Source organism: Ovis aries, chromosome X, assembly GCF_016772045.2.
Source record: "Ovis aries strain OAR_USU_Benz2616 breed Rambouillet chromosome X, ARS-UI_Ramb_v3.0, whole genome shotgun sequence".
Classification (NCBI taxonomy): domain Eukaryota; kingdom Metazoa; phylum Chordata; class Mammalia; order Artiodactyla; family Bovidae; genus Ovis; species Ovis aries.
Window position 1 is genome coordinate 128,005,602 of NC_056080.1, and position 17,415 is coordinate 128,023,016.

The following is a 17,415-nucleotide window of genomic DNA, read 5'->3' on the forward strand; positions in this document are numbered from 1 at the left end:
CATAATTCATAAAATAAGTATGTCCAATTATGAATAAATATAGGAAATGAGAGATAATAGTATTTGTAAATGCGCCACATTTTCTTTGTATTCAAGCATCAAGGAATTCAACTACTAAATATAAACACAGTACCCCAAAAGGCATTGTTAATAATTAGTTCACAGAAGGAAAATATTTTAACCTAAATAGATCCAAACACTGAGAACAAGACTGAGGAAGCCGAATAACACTGTGTGTTCAAGAGTATTTCTTATTCAAGTAAAACAAGTTGTTAGTATACGGTGCATCAAACTATTTATGTGTTAGTTATGTGTGTTAGTCGCTCAGTCATGCCCGACTCTTTGTGACCCCATGGACTGCAGTCCACCAGGCTCCTCTGTCCATGAGATTTTCCAGGCAAGGATATTGGAGTGGGTTGCCATTTCCTTCTCCAGGGGATCTTCCAACCCAGGGGTCCAACCCTGGTCTCCTGCACTGCAGGCAGATTCTTCACTGACTGAGCTACAAGGGAAGTCTTATATATTTATAATCCTCTGTTACTTGTATGTTCCTGAACAATAGTGAGAGCCTAAACAAAGAACACTAGAAATCCTTTGATTAAATAAAAAAGGAAACCAATTAAACTTTTCTGGTGATAATAATGACCAATTCCTATGTTACTGATTGTATCATGGTATAATCAAATGGCTTAAGGCCTTTAGACTATTGAAGTAAGTGGACCAACCATTTCATGGTCATGTTTCAGTTATTTAATTGACATGTAGCAATCTAACTGGTTAGCCTGTAAATTCCATCCAGCTATCACTATAAAAGTGGGATAGCTTATTAGTATGAGAAAACACTATTTCCTACTAGATTAATAGAAATGACTGTAAATGATCAGAATAGCACTAGAATTGAATATAAGCCCCTTTTTCAATATGTCAGAATAATAAAGAGAAGACAGAAAACATTAACTAATTTTTTCAAAGTTTTTTTATTTTTTAATCAGTGTTATTGCCACTTTTCATCCTTGTCCATACTGTTTCAGAAGAAATTAACGAAATCCAACTCTCGTTTCATAGTCATAGTGACTTCGAGAGTCTCAGTATCAAGTATATAGAAGGCGTTGGCACTGCTGCAGTCCACAGGATGGGGAAGGGTTACCAGCAGCTTCCTGAAAAACAAAATAAAAACCTAGAACCAGTGACATCAAGAAGATACCACTTTTAATAAAGGCAATGGGAAGCAATATATATCATCACAATGTTAGGAACCAAAAAACTAGACAGTATGAATACTGTATCAAAAATATGCCTGCTGCTGCTGCTGCTAAGTCGCTTCAGTCGTGTCCGACTCTGTGCGACCCCATAGATGGCAGCCCATCAGGCTCCTCCACCCCTGGGATTCTCCAGGCAAGAACACTGAAGTGGACTGCCATTTCCTTCTCCAAAAATATGCCTAATTAACACAAATAGTATACCATTTTTTTGGGGGGGCCCTAAAAATCCAAGCAGCGGTTTGGACCACCCCTCAATGCAGGAGACTTAAGAGATTCGGATTTGATCCCTGGGTTGGGAAGATCCCCTGGAGGAGGGCATGGCAACCCACTCCAGTATTCTTGCCTGGAGAATCCCATGGATAGAGGAGCCTGGCAGGCTACAGTTCATAGGGTCACAAAGAGACAGACAAGATTGAAGTGCCTTAGCAAGCAAGCAAGCTTTTTTTTCTAAATTGACCTCATTTTGCATTATATAAACGTAGTCTCAGGCTATGTTTATTGGCATAGAAAGAACCACTGCAACTTTAAGTTGTTTGGATAGATCTGTTGCCAGTCATCCTTATGTGTAGAAGAAATGTGACTGCCTAACAGAAATCTGAAATTCGAATAGTTCTACAATAATTCTGCTAACATTACTTTAAACTGAGTCTCTACTCCAGGTGTAGTTATTGAAATTCAGGCCTGCAGTGATTTCAATACCGAATCAATGAAAGTGCTTTCTTTTGTTTGCCTCTGGTTCTTTCTATTTTACATTGACAGAAATTTCCTGTGAGAGACTGCTGAGTGTAGTTTGTAGTTTATGGCTCAATTGCTGGATAGCTGTATGCTTCAGACGCATGGCTGGGATGAGACATCCATAAATATGTCATAGTGGTATGAATCTGAATTATGCATGGGGTCAGCACATGCTGGTATCTGAAGAAAATTAAATACATGAAGCACTTGTTACCTCACATTCTCAACAGAGAAGCCTTGAGGAGTTCTATAAAAAGTGGTCTTTTGGACTCTGAGGGAAAGGGAGAGGATGGGATGATTTGGGAGAATGGCATTGAAACATGTATACTATCATGTAAGAAACGAATTGCCAGTCTATATCTGATGCAGGATACAGGATGCTTGGGGCTGGTGCACGGGGATGTCCCAGAGAGATGTTATGGGGAGGGAGGTGGGAGGGGGGGTTCATGTTTGGGAACGCATGTACACCCGTGGTGGATTCATGTCAATGTACGGCAAAACCAATACAGTAGTAAAGTAAAATAAAGTAAAAATAAAAATTTAAATTTAAAAAAGTGGACAGAAAAGCTCTTTTAGGAGGTATAAGATCCAAATTGGTAAAGGAATATGGTAATTTGGGTAACTTTTAGGGGTTACTTATTGAATACTCGTACAAAGAACTAGTATTTGAAAACAAAATCCTTGAAAATCAATCTCCTCATTACTCATTTGCAAAGACCTAAATTCAGGAAACTGGGCGCATTAAGTATTTATCACACAGCTCTGGAACCTAAAGGAGAAGTTTTCTGTTACTTTTGTTCCATTCCAGATATTTGGGGTAGGAGGAACAATTCTCTCCACTTGAAGTAATGAAATCGCAATGTATTTTAATATACCCTGTAATATTTGGAACCTTAAAAAAAAAGTGGGTGCAAAAACCATGTAGAGTCTATCTTTTTTTTTTTTTTTTTGACTGTGCCATGAAGCTTGCAGGATCTTAGTTCCCCGACCAGGGATTAAACCTGGCTCTTGGAAGTAAAAGTGCCAAGTTCTAACCACTGGACAGCCAGGGAGTTCCTGAGAGTCCATCTTTTTAAAGTTGTTTACAACATAGGTTGTACTAGAGTTAGATTTGCTTCATCCCTTATTCTACAAATGATAATATATTCACTTTTAAAAGAAAGCAAAGCTCAGTGGTGACAGTTTCATTGCACTAAGAGACAACTATAAATCAGCTGAAGAAGTTCCAATGATAATGTGCACTTCTCTGTCCAGAGAGAAATAACTTAAAAAAAAGACAGTTAGTGGCCATTGGAATGATGCATCCATCCCTGCATTTTTGTCTAGTCCTTAGTAGCATAGCTTCACATACAAAAATTTTGAGTAGAAACTGTTTAACTTATTTAGGCTCTTAAAAGAAGGAAAGTATTATTTGTTGAGTGAATGAATAAATGAACGAAAAGCAAATAGGTCACTAGAAAATGATATTTGAATAACTAGTATAGATCACTACTATAATAAAATATGAATGAACATTTAAACCCAATCTCTCTGCCTTTACATTGAAAAATATTTGCTTTTTAAGAAGCTAAAGTTTAGTCACTGATCAAATGTTTATCCAGTGTTAAATGGATAACCAACAAGGTCCTACTGTGTAGCACAGGGAGCTCTGCTCAATGTTATGTGGTACCCTGGATAGGAGAGGAGTTTGGAGGAGAATGGATACATGCATATGTTTGGCTGAGTCCTTTTGCTGTCCACCTAGAACTATCACAACATTGTTAATTGGCTATACTCCAATACAAAATAAAAAGTAAAAAAAAAAAAAGTCTCTCCAGTGTTGCTTTTCTTTAGAAATTATTTAAATGCAAATAATAATATATGAAAGTTAAAACAAAAAATTATCTATACAGTGAATTCTAGTTTAGAGACTTACATGCTTACATTTATATTAGAGAATTCAAGTTGATGTTTCTTGCCAAGAGATTTAAATATACAACAACCTTGTTCTGTGCATAATCACATAATGCACATTTTATTTTATGTAGTTTATGAATTATTTGATTTACATATCTGGGCTTAAAAAAGATATGGCCTTTTTAAGGTTTCCTGTTGGAGACATAACTATTTTCAAAGAAAGCAGAAACAGCTACTGAGCTGCAATTCACTATTCCATTTAGAAAACTTTTTTTAGGTGTTTATGCCTTTGAATATCAGTCAATTCAATCTAAATCAAAGGAGCACAGCAAAGGTGAGATAATCTAAAGTAACACACAACCAGAAATTAACTCATATTTATCTTTAGAATGTGTTTTTATTATCACATTCAAGGAATTCATTGAAGATATTCTTAGAATCCATCTTAAAAAATAATGAAACCCCATATGAAGATAAAGTCTGGAGATTTTGAGACATTATACAATTTCCCCTATCTTTCCTCCTTTCTGTCTACCCTGTTGGGAATCTATATGCCAAAACAACAAGTGTTTTAAAATGAAGGATTCAGCAAACATTTCTTTTCATTTTATAATGCTAAAAATCTGGGTTTTACTCATAATTTCAATGCAACTGACTATCAATAGACTGATATCTAGTCAATTTAGTTAAAATAATTCCGCTCATTTTCCCTTATAGGTACATGAACAGAATGTCCACTGTTACGCTTTTTGAAACCAGTAAGCATAGTGTTACAGGGTGTCAAAGTTAGAAACTAAAGAAAGTAGACGTGAATATCGGCAAACTCAAAGCAAGACACATTTCCAATAACACAAGTTCAGATAATAACAGGGCTCCAAAGAATGTTCGAGTTTTTAGGAAAAGTGATAAGAATTTTAATTCTCTCTTCTATCTTAATTAATGACCTTTTTCTTAACAGACAGTACTTTTATGTGCTGAGCATTTAATATATAAGTACTGTATGATCCAAATGACCTACTGCAGCCCACATTCTATTTGGAAAAATATCTCTGTGTGAGTCTTTCATTTAGTGGGCTTTGAAAGATATCTGGAATGACAGCATAGCCAGAGCAGCTGCCTAAAGATTGATGGAGGCAGTGAGAACCTCTATGGGAATGGAAATTAACTCCATGGTGTGTAGATGTGTCTGTGCTTTTAACAAGTGCACAAATATCATGGAAGATTGACTGCTCATTTAACCAACTTCCCTTGCAAAGGTTGTGTGGAAAGAGTAAATGTGTGTATAGCATGTAATGAAAAAATTACTATACTCCTTGATGTCAATGGTGAAAAAAGGAATGTGATTTTCATAACATGAGACAACTTTTGAGTAAATACATTTGAAAAATTACATTAAGTAAGGAGAAAATATTTGATATGCATTCCTCTGTAGGTCATTTGTGGTTAAACTCCTCTATTATATAAATCAAGGTTAAGCTATGCATGTACATTGGTGTGTTTACACATAGAAGTCTTTTGTAGCAGAGATCTAATTTTGTTATTTTCTCAAAGCCCTATGATTAATAGAGAAGAACTATAGGTACTGACAAGGGAAGGAAGATAATATGCTAGCATCTGACTGCTCCCCACACCCATTTTGAAATGTCTATGAGTTAACAGAGAAAGGACCACTGCAGTCAACCAAGTGTGCTAACTGCTATACATCCAGCTGAAAAGTGAACAAAGCAGTGAGATATTCAGATATTTTATCTAGCACATGCCAGGTTCTATCAATTCCTTCCTTATATAGTTAGTTTTGAGAGACAGGGTTGATTTATCCAGGTTTCAGGGTAAACATTTTATCAGAATTTTATCTTATATATTGTATTTGGGGAACATGATTTGAACTTGTATAATAACAAGACTATTTTTGAAAATATCAAATGTTTAATTGAATTATTCCATTATCATCTGCATTAATTTAAAATGTATTCATGAAACTTGAGGATCCAGTGATAAATTAACTGTTAGATTTTTCTTTTAAGTAATAGATAAGATTTTTCACTGATTTTTAGATGAATATAATCAACCTTAGAGCCCCACAATATCTAAAATGTTTAAAGATTGCTTCTTTCATGCCATCACTGTACCAAAATATCACACACAAGACTTACAACTTAAAGAGATTTTCACCTCTAGCTATTTTTCATCACAGATAAGCAAACTGTATCCGAATGCCAGGACTATATTTTGGTGGTATCAACCTACTCCAAATCTATGCATGCAAAGTGGTAAAAAAAAAATCTAGGTATTTACAAATATATTTACGTTTATATTAACCAGATCAAACATCTGAATGATTAACTGACTTTTTCACTTTTCTTCGGACTTTGGGGGTGATACAAAATAACTACATACACTTTTATAAAGGATATTGACTAAAGATTCATTAATATTATAACATTCATTATTCTAGCTCCAAGTTTTACTCACTTATTTGGAGTACGGAGGTCAAGGATCGTCTCCTGAATGTCAACTTTAATATCAGCAGGGTTGGTGTTTGGTAGTTTAATTTTCACCTGAAGGAAAAAATGAGAAGAAAAATACTGTTGTCTTGAAGAACAATTTGAAGAGTCCAATAAAATAAGAGGGAATGAGAACTAAAATTTATTTAAATGCCGACTATGTACCAGACTCTGCTCTTTTAACAATCTTGAGAAGCAGTGTTTATTATCTTCATTTTACAGATGGAGAAACCAAGATACAGAGAAGTTTAGTGAGTGAACCAAGGCAACCATCTGTAATTTGACTAAGATTATCTGTCTTCAAAGTTATTATTGAAACACTTTGGTTACATGCCAGTACCTTCATTCCTTCAAGGTGCATGCTAGTACACCTGCTAGAGCTGGGAACCTTCCACTGCCTTTATATCATTGAGTACTTTGTATAAAAAATGGTTAGTTCTCATGTTGGGTGTGGGTTGGTGATGCTATGTTGTAGTCTCCTGGCATGAACTCCCATGCCACATTTCCTAGAGAAATGCAGGAGTCCAGAAAACTTGCTAACATAACAAAAGAGAAACAACAATATGACCACTACTCAAAAAATGTGACTATTTATTGATTTAGTAAGATTTCAGTCAAAACTGTCTCATCTCAATTACCACATGGCCCAGCAATTCAACTCCTGAGTATATATATATATATATGTCTGTGTGTGTATTCAACAGCATTAAAAACAACCACTCAAACAAAAATAAATACATAATGTTTTTGTTCAGGGCAGCATTATTCACAATAGCCAAAAGGCATAAAAAACCCAAATGCGCATGAACCGATGAATGGTAAACAAAATGTAGTCTATCACTACCGTGGAGTATTATTCAGCCATAAAATGGAATGAAATACTATTACATGAATGATCCTTGAAAACATTAAGCTAAAAAGTCACATATTGTAGGATTCTAGTTATCTGGAATATTCAGAATAGGCAAATCTATAGAGAATGAAAACAGATCAGTGGTTACTGGAGGGACTGGGGAAGGAGAAAAGAGGTGTGACAAAAGGATTTCCTTTTGGGTTGATGAAAATGTTCTTGAATTAGATACTGGTGATGGTTGTGCAACATTCTGAGCACACTACATGTCACTAATGGTAAATTGTATATTATGTGCATTTTATCACAATACAAGTCTCATCTCTAACTCTTAATTCATTCTCTTTTCAATAGAAGTTGATCTCTCTCTCTCGGCATATAGTTTTCTCAAACAACTTTAAGTTAAATTATGAAGTCTTCACTAATATGAGCTAGAAGACTTGAAATTATGAACATCTGTTAAGTTCAGAGCTGGAATAGCAAGGATAAAAGCAACACATTAAGAAGGAAATACCTATCAAATAAATAGTGGGAAAAATCAGAATTTCTTCAGTTCAGTTCAGTTCGGTTCAGTCGCTCAGTCATGTCCGACTCTGCGACCCCGTGAATCACAGCACGCCAGGCCTCCCTGTCCATCACCATCTCCCGGAGTTCACTCACTCACGTCCATTGACTCAGTGATGCCATCCAGCCATCTCATCCTCTGTCGTCCCCTTCTCCTCCTGCCCCCAATCCCTCCCAGCATCAAAGTCTTTTCCAATGAGTCAACTCTTCTCATGAGGTGGCCAAAGTACTGGAGTTTCAGCTTTAGCATCATTCCTTCCAAAGAACACCCAGGACTGATCTTCAGAATGCACTGGTTGGATCTCCTTGCAGTCCAAGGGACTCTCAAGAGTCTTCTCCAACACCACAGTTCAAAAGCATCAATTCTTCGGCGCTCAGCTTTCTTCACAGTCCAACTCTCACATCCACGCATGACTACTGGAAAAACCATAACCTTGACTAGACGGACCTTTGTTGGCAAAGTAATGTCTCTGCTTTTGCATATGCTATCTAGGTTGGTCATAAGTTTTCTTCCAAGGAGTAAGCGTCTTTTAATTTCATGGCTGCAGTCACCATCTGCACTGATTTTGGAGCCCAGAAAAATAAAGTCTGCCACTGTTTCCACTGTTTCCCCATCTATTTCCCATAAAGTGATACGACCGGATGCCATGATCTTCGTTTTTGGAATGTTGAGCTTTAAGCCAACTTTTTTGCTCTTCTGTTTCACTTTCATCAGGAGGCTTTTTAGTTCCTCTTCATTTTCTGCCTTAAGGGTGGTGTCATCTGCATATCTGAGGTTATTGATATTTCTTCCGGCAATCTTGATTCCAGCTTGCGCTTCTTCCGTCTCAGCGTTTCTCATGATGTACTCTGCATATAAGTTAAATAAGCAAGGTGACAATATACAACCTTGACGTACTCTTTTTCCTATTTGGAACCAGTCTGTTGTTCCATGTCCAGTTCTAACTGTTGCTTCCTGACCTGCATACAGATTTCTCAAGAGGCAGGTCAGGTGTTCCCATCTCTTTCAGAAGTTTCCAGAGTTTATTGTGATCCACACAGTCAAAGGCTTTGGCACAGTCAATAAAGAAGAAACAGATGTTTTTCTGGAACTCTCTTGCTTTTTCAATGGTCCAGCGGATGTTGGCAATTTGATCTCTGGTTCCTCTGCCTTTTCTAAAAGCAGCTTGAACATCTGGAAGTTCACAGTTCACATATTGCTGAAGCCTGGCTTGGAGAATTTTGAGCATTACTTTACTAGCATGTGAGATGAGTGCAATTGTGCGGTAGTTGGAGCACTCTTTGGCATTGCCTTTCTTTGGGATTGGAATGAAAGCTGACCTTTTCCAGTCCTGTGGCCACTGTTGAGTTTTCCAAATTTGCTTGCATACTGAGTGCAGCACTTTCACAGCATCATCTTTCAGGATTTTAAATAGCTCAACTGGAATGCCATCACCTCCACTAGCTTTGTTCATAGCGGTGCTTTCTAAGGCCCACTTGACTTCACATTCCAGGATGTCTGGCTCTAGATAAGTGATCACATCATCATGATTATCTGGGTCGTGAAGATCTTTCTTGTACAGTTCTTCTGTGTATTCTTGCCACCTCTTCTTAATATCTTCTGCTTCTGTTAGGTCCATACCATTTCTGTCCTTTATCGAGCCCATCTTTGCATGAAATGTTCCCTTGGTATCTCTAATTTTCTTGAAAAGATCTCTAGTCTTTCCCATTCTGTTGTTTTCCTCTATTTCTTTGCATTGATTGCTGAGGAAGGCTTTCTTATCTCTTCTTGCTATTCTTTGGAACTCTGCATTCAGATGCTTATATCTTTCCTTTTCTACTTTGCTTTTCACTTCTCTTCTTTTCACAGCTATTTGTAAGGCCTCCTCAGACAGCCATTTTGCTTTTTTGCCTTTCTTTTCCATGGGGATGGTCTTGATCCCTGTCTCCTGTACAATGTCACGAACCTCCGTCCATAGTTCATCAGGCACTCTATCTATCAGATCTAGTCCCTTAAATCTATTTCTCACTTCCACTGTACAAGAAGCTTAAAATTGGCAATAGTGTTTTCACAATATAAAGTATGTGAATAAATACATGTCTGAGAGTTATATTTTACTTTATTAAATCTGTATATAAACAAACATTTGTAAATAGAACTCTAGAGGTCCTACCATCTAAATGTATCCTTTGGTTCATATTTTCATTAAACAAAGAATTACCTCCTAATTTATATTTTGAAAATCAAATCTAAAATAGAGATGCTTTTAATGAGAGAAACAGAACATTTCTCAAAGAGGTAGTTATAGGGGCTCAAATTAAATGTGCAGTCTATTGGACCAGAAAGACCAATTTTTACCACAATATCATTCAGATAGGATAGTTGGGTTGAGATGTCCTTTAGTTGCCAGATGACTCATTTCACTTGGACTCAGAAATATAAAAATTTTTCTTTAGTTTGAAATGTTTATATCTTTCAAGGTAAAAGATTATTTCCCCAGGGTTGAAATGACATTTGAGTTTTTAAAAAATGACTTACATGAAATTTTGATGCAACTTTTGGGTAGAAACTTCAAAGTGGTTCTTAAAATTGTTTGCAAGTCTAGTTAAGGGTAATTCAGAAACAACTCAGTAATTTTTCCTTTTGAGGAAATTAAAATTGCGTACTAAAATGGCTTCACAGGAGAGACAAGAGAAAGAACAAATTAAGTGGACTGGTACACATTAATATCTCATAAAGTAGAAGATTCAGTGAAGAGTCAACAGAAAGACTCCTCCTGAAACATGAATCAGACTTCTTCAAAAATACTTTTAATGAATACCTGGAAAATAGTCATGGCTATTATTGACTCAGAACTGACTGTACCAAGACCTAACGTGTCCAGTATTAGTAAACACAGTATTTCACTGACCAAAGGAATTGATGTTCCTTTCTTTACATAGGATACAAATTGAATTCATTAAAAAATTATTTTAATAGGTAACTAAGGAAAACTGATAAAAATTTCATTGGCAAATTTTCGACCTTTTGGGAGATCAACCTTTGGAGTCAAATTTGGGCTTGAATTCTGGTTCTGTCACCTATTGTTAGGGTGTTGCAAAACTAATTGTGGTTTCAGACTGAATTTTAAGTCATTATAACTAGGCTCAAACTCATCTTTATTAATCAAAATAAGGACCATTACAATCAACTCATTTTTGCCAACAAGAAATAAGTTGATTTAATCCTGTAGCATAAAAATCCATGCTTTGAGATTTGACAAACTCTTGGAAAACATTTTCTACATCCTACTGGTTGTGGAAGCATATTCCCTGAAAAAAACTGTCAAGATGCTTGAAGAAGTGGTAGTCAGTTGGCAAGAAGTCAGGGGAATATGTCAGATGAAGCAAAACTTCATAGCCCAATTCGTTCAACTTTTGAAGTGCTGGTTGTGTGACATGCAGTCAGGCATTGTCGTGAAGAATTGGGCCTTTTCTGTTGACCAATGCCACCTTCAGATGTTGCGATTTTCAGTGCATCTCATTGATTTCCTCTGAGCATACTTCTCAGATGTAATGGTTTTGCCGGATTCAGAAAGATGGATCAGGCTGGCAGCAGACCACCAGTGACCATGACCTTTTTTTGGTGGAAGTTTGGCTTTGGGAAGTGATTTGGAGCTTCTTCTTGGTCCAACCACTGAGCTGGTCATTGCCAGTTTGTCATATAAAATTCACTTTTCGTCACACGCCACAATCCGATTGAGAAATGGTTTGTTGTTGCAAAGAATAAGAGAAGACAACACGACAAAATGATTTTTTTATTTGCAATCAGCTCATGAGACACCCACTTATCAAGCTTTTTAACCTTTCCAATTTGCTTCAAATGCTCAACGACCGTAGAATGGTCGATGTTGATTTCTTCAGCAACATCTTGTGTAGCTGTAAGAGGATCGGCTTCAATGATCCTTTCAATTGGTTGCTGTCAAATTCTGAAGTGTGGCCACTATGCTCCTCATCTTCAAGGCTCTCATCGCCTTTGCAAAACTTCTTGAACCACCAGTGCACTGTACATTCATTAGCAGTTCCTGGGCCAAATGTATCATTCACATCGTGAGTTGTCTCTGATGCTTTATGACTCATTTTCAACTCAAATATGAAAATCACTTGAATTTGCTTTTTGTCTAACATTATTCCCATAGTCCAAAATTAATATAAAATAAACATTAAGTAATAAGTCATTTCCCTGGGTCTTTAAGATTCCCTGGAGAAGGGCATGGCAAGCCACTCCTGTATTCTTGCTTGGAGAATCCCCATGGACAGAGGAGCCTGGTGAGCTGCAGTCCATGTGGTCACAAAGAGTCAGACACAATCGAAGCGACTTAGCATGCATGCAAAGTCATTAGCAAAAAAAGCATAAAGTGAGAAATGCACATTGAAATGATGTACAACATAACCACATTTATTAAGAATGTATTTTAACATCAAATGGCAACTTTCAACAATGCAAAAACTGCAGTTATGTTTGTACCAACCTAATAGTTACTGTTTATTAGTTATCTATTGTGGTATAACCAAAACCAATTATACATCCTCCCTCCTTAATTTATGACTCAAAAACAACAATAAACATTTATTATCTTATATATATTCCATAGGTTAGGAATTCAGAAGTGGCTTAGTTAGTTAAGTTCTGTCTTAGGTAGGGTCTATCATGAGTTTGTGTTCAAGATATTGGCTGAGCTGCAGATATCTGAAGATTTTATTGGGGCTAGAGAATCTGCCTCCAGATGACTCACTCACATATCTGATGGCAAGAGAACTCAGTGTTAAGGGAATCACTGATCAAAACAACCTACACTGGCTAGGCACCATAGTAACCACGTGTATGAGTTATCTTACAACAGGAGGTCCTGGTAAAGAATGTGGAACTAACAAGCTACCACCAACAGGAAGAATTCAGGAAAGGTCAAAAGGAGAGAGGAGATGCTAGTTCATATGTCCTGCCAACCTCCCAGAATCCTTCTCACTGGAATCCATCTTGGCTGAGCAATACACCATTAGGAAGGACCCTGAGTCGGAATGATTGGCCAGAGACAACCCAGAAACTAACTCCATTACTATAAACCAAAGACTGTGAGCCACATGGCAGAGAAGTTCTTCTATGTTCCCTTACCCTGCTACTCTCCACCCAGGCACCCCTTCCCAATAGTCTCTTGCTTTGTCAGCATGTGTGTCTCTTCAGATAATTCATTTCCAAGCATTAGACAAGAGCCCACTCTCGGGCCCTTGAAGGAGTTCTCCTTCCTGCAACATCAGTTCTTCACCACATGGACTTCTCAATAGGACTTAGGGCCTTGACTGTCCTTATGACACAACAGCTGTCTTCTCCACTAACAGCTGTCTTCTCCCCTGAGTGAATAATCCAAAAGTGTGAGACAGAAGGCATGCCTTTTTCAGAAATGTAGCCTCAGAAGTTGTATACTTTCATTTCTATAATTTCCTAGTGGTTATACAGGTCAGCCCCATTCGATGTGAGAGTGGAATACACAAAAGGAAGAATATCAGAAGGTGAAAATCATTGTGGGCCATTTCAAAGCCTGACTACCGCCGTACCCCAAACTAACTTCAGTTTACACTTCTCCTTTCCAGCCATGTGGATAAAACAGGAAGAGTCCACTAATTTAAAGTTTGTGAGATTCCTTCTTTCCACTTTCAGCTTGTCTTCAGGAAAGTAGTCAAAACTACTTCTTCAGGCTCTTTAGGAATTCACTTTGAGGCTTTCCTGGAAATGGGTAAATGTAGGTCAAATTGCTTACCAATTGTTTTCACTGTCATTCATTTATTCTCTCCTATGTGTTGTAACAGAGCTAGCTTAATATGCCAAAGCTTTTGGGAGTGGGGTCATTAATGTGAGTTTTCATTTTGAGGTTTAAATTTCCTCTTTATTGTCTTATTCTTATGTTAGATTTATATGACAAGATGGTTCTTAAAGACAGTATATTCCTATAATCTGTAAGTGATTAACATAGACTTTCCAGGTCCTCTAATAAGTGTCTTTGATCATATTCTAAGTTGTTTGAAAATCAAAATGAGAAAGTCAAATAGCAAGTGTTTGTTAGAAATCAACCATTTTAGGCTTTCTCCTGAACTATCACTTCCTGAATGCCAGAAGTGATACATACCTTATATATGTGACTTGACTAATCTATGAGATGTACTGAAATTTTAGTGAAGCTTAATATATACAGAACAATTTGAAATACAGCAACCACCTCCAGTATATTTGATTCTCAACAAAGAAGTTAAGACTATATGAGTTTCCATTTGAAACACAAAAATATTAGGAGATTTTCATTAACAGAAATGTTTGGTTAAGTCTCATTTTGAATTACTTCAGTGATTTAACTTCCCATTGTTTACCTATAGAAACACATGTGAGATATTTTTCCTAGTGCAACCACAGTATTTTATAAAAACTCTCAGGAGCAATGATAATCTATAGGAAAATGAAAAAAAATTAAAAGGGATAGATCCCCGTACTTTGAAACTGTATAAATATTTACCTCTGGAGAATAAAAATATGGAGGTATATGTTCTCAAAAACTAAGATATGAAACCAACAGATATCTTTTAAAAGTAGTGGATACATTTTCTATAACATTCCGGTACCATATGGCCATGTCTGTTTCATAAGATCATGAGCATGATTCCTCTCCCTTCACAGGAGTCCAGAGTAAGCCCAGCTCATTCTGGAGTAAGAACACTCATCTAGAGGACCTTCATACTTCTATTGGTACCCACATTTATCCCCAAACACAGCCTCACTGCCATTATCTGTTTTGAGGCTGTTGGAACTAAATTCATTATACTTTTTATCTCTGCTGCTGCTAAGTCGCTTCAGTTGTGTCTGACTCTGTGCAACCCCATAGATGGCAGCCCACCAAGCTCCCCGTCCCTGGGATTCTCCAGGCAAGAACACCGGAGTGGGTTGCCATTTCCTTCTCCAATGCATAAAAATGAAAAATGAAAGTGAAGTTGCTCAGTCGTGTCCGACTCTTAGGGACCCCATGGACTGCAGCCTACCAGGCTCCTCCATCCATGGGATTTTCCAGGCAAGAGCACTGGAGTGGGTTGCCATTGCCTTCTCCCTTTTTATCTTTATTTGTCAATAAACACAGGAAGCCTCAGATTTCTAAGTCTTTCCTTATCACCTTATAATTACCATCTGGTCTTCCTAGCTTCTATTTTGTTTCCATTTCCTACCCCTTACCAACTCATGAAACCCTTCTGTTAGATCTTCTGGAACACTAGTACAACATCCCTTATCTCATAAGCCTCTCTTAATATTCTCTGCAATTTTTCATAGTTTAACTGATGGTTTACCTTAGTTTATTTTGATGACACTGATTCCCTTATAGTCTTCTCAATTTGTGCCTGTCTTTTTTTTCCCATTCCAATTCCCGTATATCATTAGGCCTGCCCCCGCTTCCTTGCATCTTTTTAAAAATAAATCTCATGTCTTCATACTATACCACCAATTACCCTCCTTGTTGGCACCATCTACCAATTCCTGAGTCAGATCTCCTATACCTATTTCTCTAAGAATAGTTCTTTGTTCTCTATTGATATTTCTAACATTAACTAGTATCTTAAACATTGGTGATTTAAATATCCACTTAGATAACCTTTCCAGCATTCTAGCCTCACTTCCAGATGGGGAGAGATGCCTTCAAGTCTTTGTACAAATTGTCTTCTCAGTAATGTCTTCCCTGATCACAGTATTTAAAACTGCAGGCACTAGCTTCCCTAGTACATGCTATCACTTTGCCTTGCTTTTTCCCCTTCATAGCATTAATCACCTTCCAATGTAAAATACAATTTTGCATTTATTTTGTTCATTTAACTATCCCACTGAAAGTATGCTTTGTGAATACAGTGATATTTGTGTCTTGTTTATTACTATGGGATCTCAATGCTTAGAACAGTACCTGGAATATCATAGGTAATCAATAAATACGTGTTGAGTAAATGAACTTATACAAAGATGTTTCAATATTAAGAAACTGAATATACCAATAGATCAAAAGTAAAACTATCATAGATCTCCATAAACATTAAAAAGGCAATCAGAATAGAAGAACAAGTTCTTAACACACAAAACAAAAGTTACTATCAGGGTGAATGAGGAAACATCAGAAATATTCTAAAGGGGAGAAATAAGAAATAAAACCATCATTTAACTACTATTATGTAACATAGTTCTGGAGGTACTAACTCATGCAATTCAACAGGAAAGAATTAGGAGGTAATTATCACTATCTGAAGGAAGAGTGGCAGCGGCTGTGCAGTGCTGGAACTGCTGCGACTGCGTGGTGCTGGAGTGACTGTGAGGAGATACCCCACGCCAAGGGCAGAGAAGCCCCGGCAAGACGGTAGGCACTGGAGCAACTTTGAGGAGATACTCCATGTCCAGGGGCAAAGGAGAAGCTCCAGCAAGATGATAGAAGGGGTGAAATAGCATTTAGAGTTAAACCCCATACCCGCCAGAGATGCTCAGAGGGCTCAAACAAACCTTGTGCGCACCAGGACCCAGAGACACCACAGAAACCAAGACAGAACTGTGTTTGAGTGTCTCCTGTGAAGGTACGGGTCAGCAGTGGACTGCCGCAGGGGCAGGGGCTCTGGGTGCAGCAGACTTGGGCTGGGTGCAGCTGACTTGGGTATGGCATAAGACCTCTTGGAGGAGGTCACCATTAACCCCACCACAGAGTTGCCAGAACTTACACAGGACTGGGGAAACAAACTCTTGGAGAGCACAAACAGAACCTTGTGCACACCAGGACCCAGGAGAAAGGAGCAGTGACCCCAGAAGAGACTGACTCAGACTTTCCTGTGATTGTCCAGGAGTCTCTGGTGGAGGCATGGGTTGGTGGTGGCCTGCTGCAGGGTTGGGGGCACTGAGTGTAGCAGTGAGTGCATGGGACCTTTTAAAGGAGGTCGCCATTATCTTCATTACCTCCACCACAGTTTGGTCCCAGGTAAACAACATGGAGGGAACACAGCTTCACCCATCAACAGAAAATTGGATTAAAGATTTACTGAGCATGGCCCCGCCCATCAGAACAAGACCCAGTTTCCCCCTCAGTCAGTCTCTCCCATCAGGAAGCTTGCATAAGTCTCTTATACTTCTCCATCAGACTAAAAACTACAATCAGAGAAAACTAACCAAACTGATCACATGGACCACAGCCTTATCTAATTCAATGAAACTATGAGCCATGCCATGTAGGGCCACCCAAGACGGACAGGTCATGGTAGAGAGTTCTAACAAAACATGGTCCACTAGAGAAGAGAATGGGCAAACCACTTCAGTATTCTTGCCTTGAGAAGCCCACGAATGATATTAAAAGGCAAAAAGATAGGGCACTGAAAGATGAACTCCCCAGGCTGACAGGTGCCCATTATGCTACTGGAGAAGAGTGGAGAAATAACTCCAGAAAGAATGAAGAGATGGAGCCAAAGCAAAAACAACACCCAGTTGTGGATGTGACTGGTGATAGAAGTAAAATCCGATGCTGTAAAGAGCAGTATTGCATAGGAACCTGGAATGTTAGGTCCATGAATCAAGGCAAATTGGAAGGAGTCA

The 17,415-nt window shown here is 37.8% G+C and overlaps 1 protein-coding gene across 1 annotated transcript in view; it reads right to left on the reverse strand.

Moving 5' to 3' along the window:
• Positions 1–958: 958 nt before the first annotated feature.
• The window catches only part of DNAAF6 (dynein axonemal assembly factor 6), a gene marked incomplete at its 5' end in the record, with an annotated part of 48,252 nt that continues 31,795 nt past the window's right edge, over positions 959–17,415 (reverse strand). Inside the window, 2 exons of the mRNA XM_027963491.2 lie at positions 959–1,157; positions 6,366–6,451. Of these exons, the coding sequence (XP_027819292.2) occupies positions 1,028–1,157; positions 6,366–6,451 (216 nt within the window). The remainder of the gene's footprint in view (positions 1,158–6,365; positions 6,452–17,415) is intronic.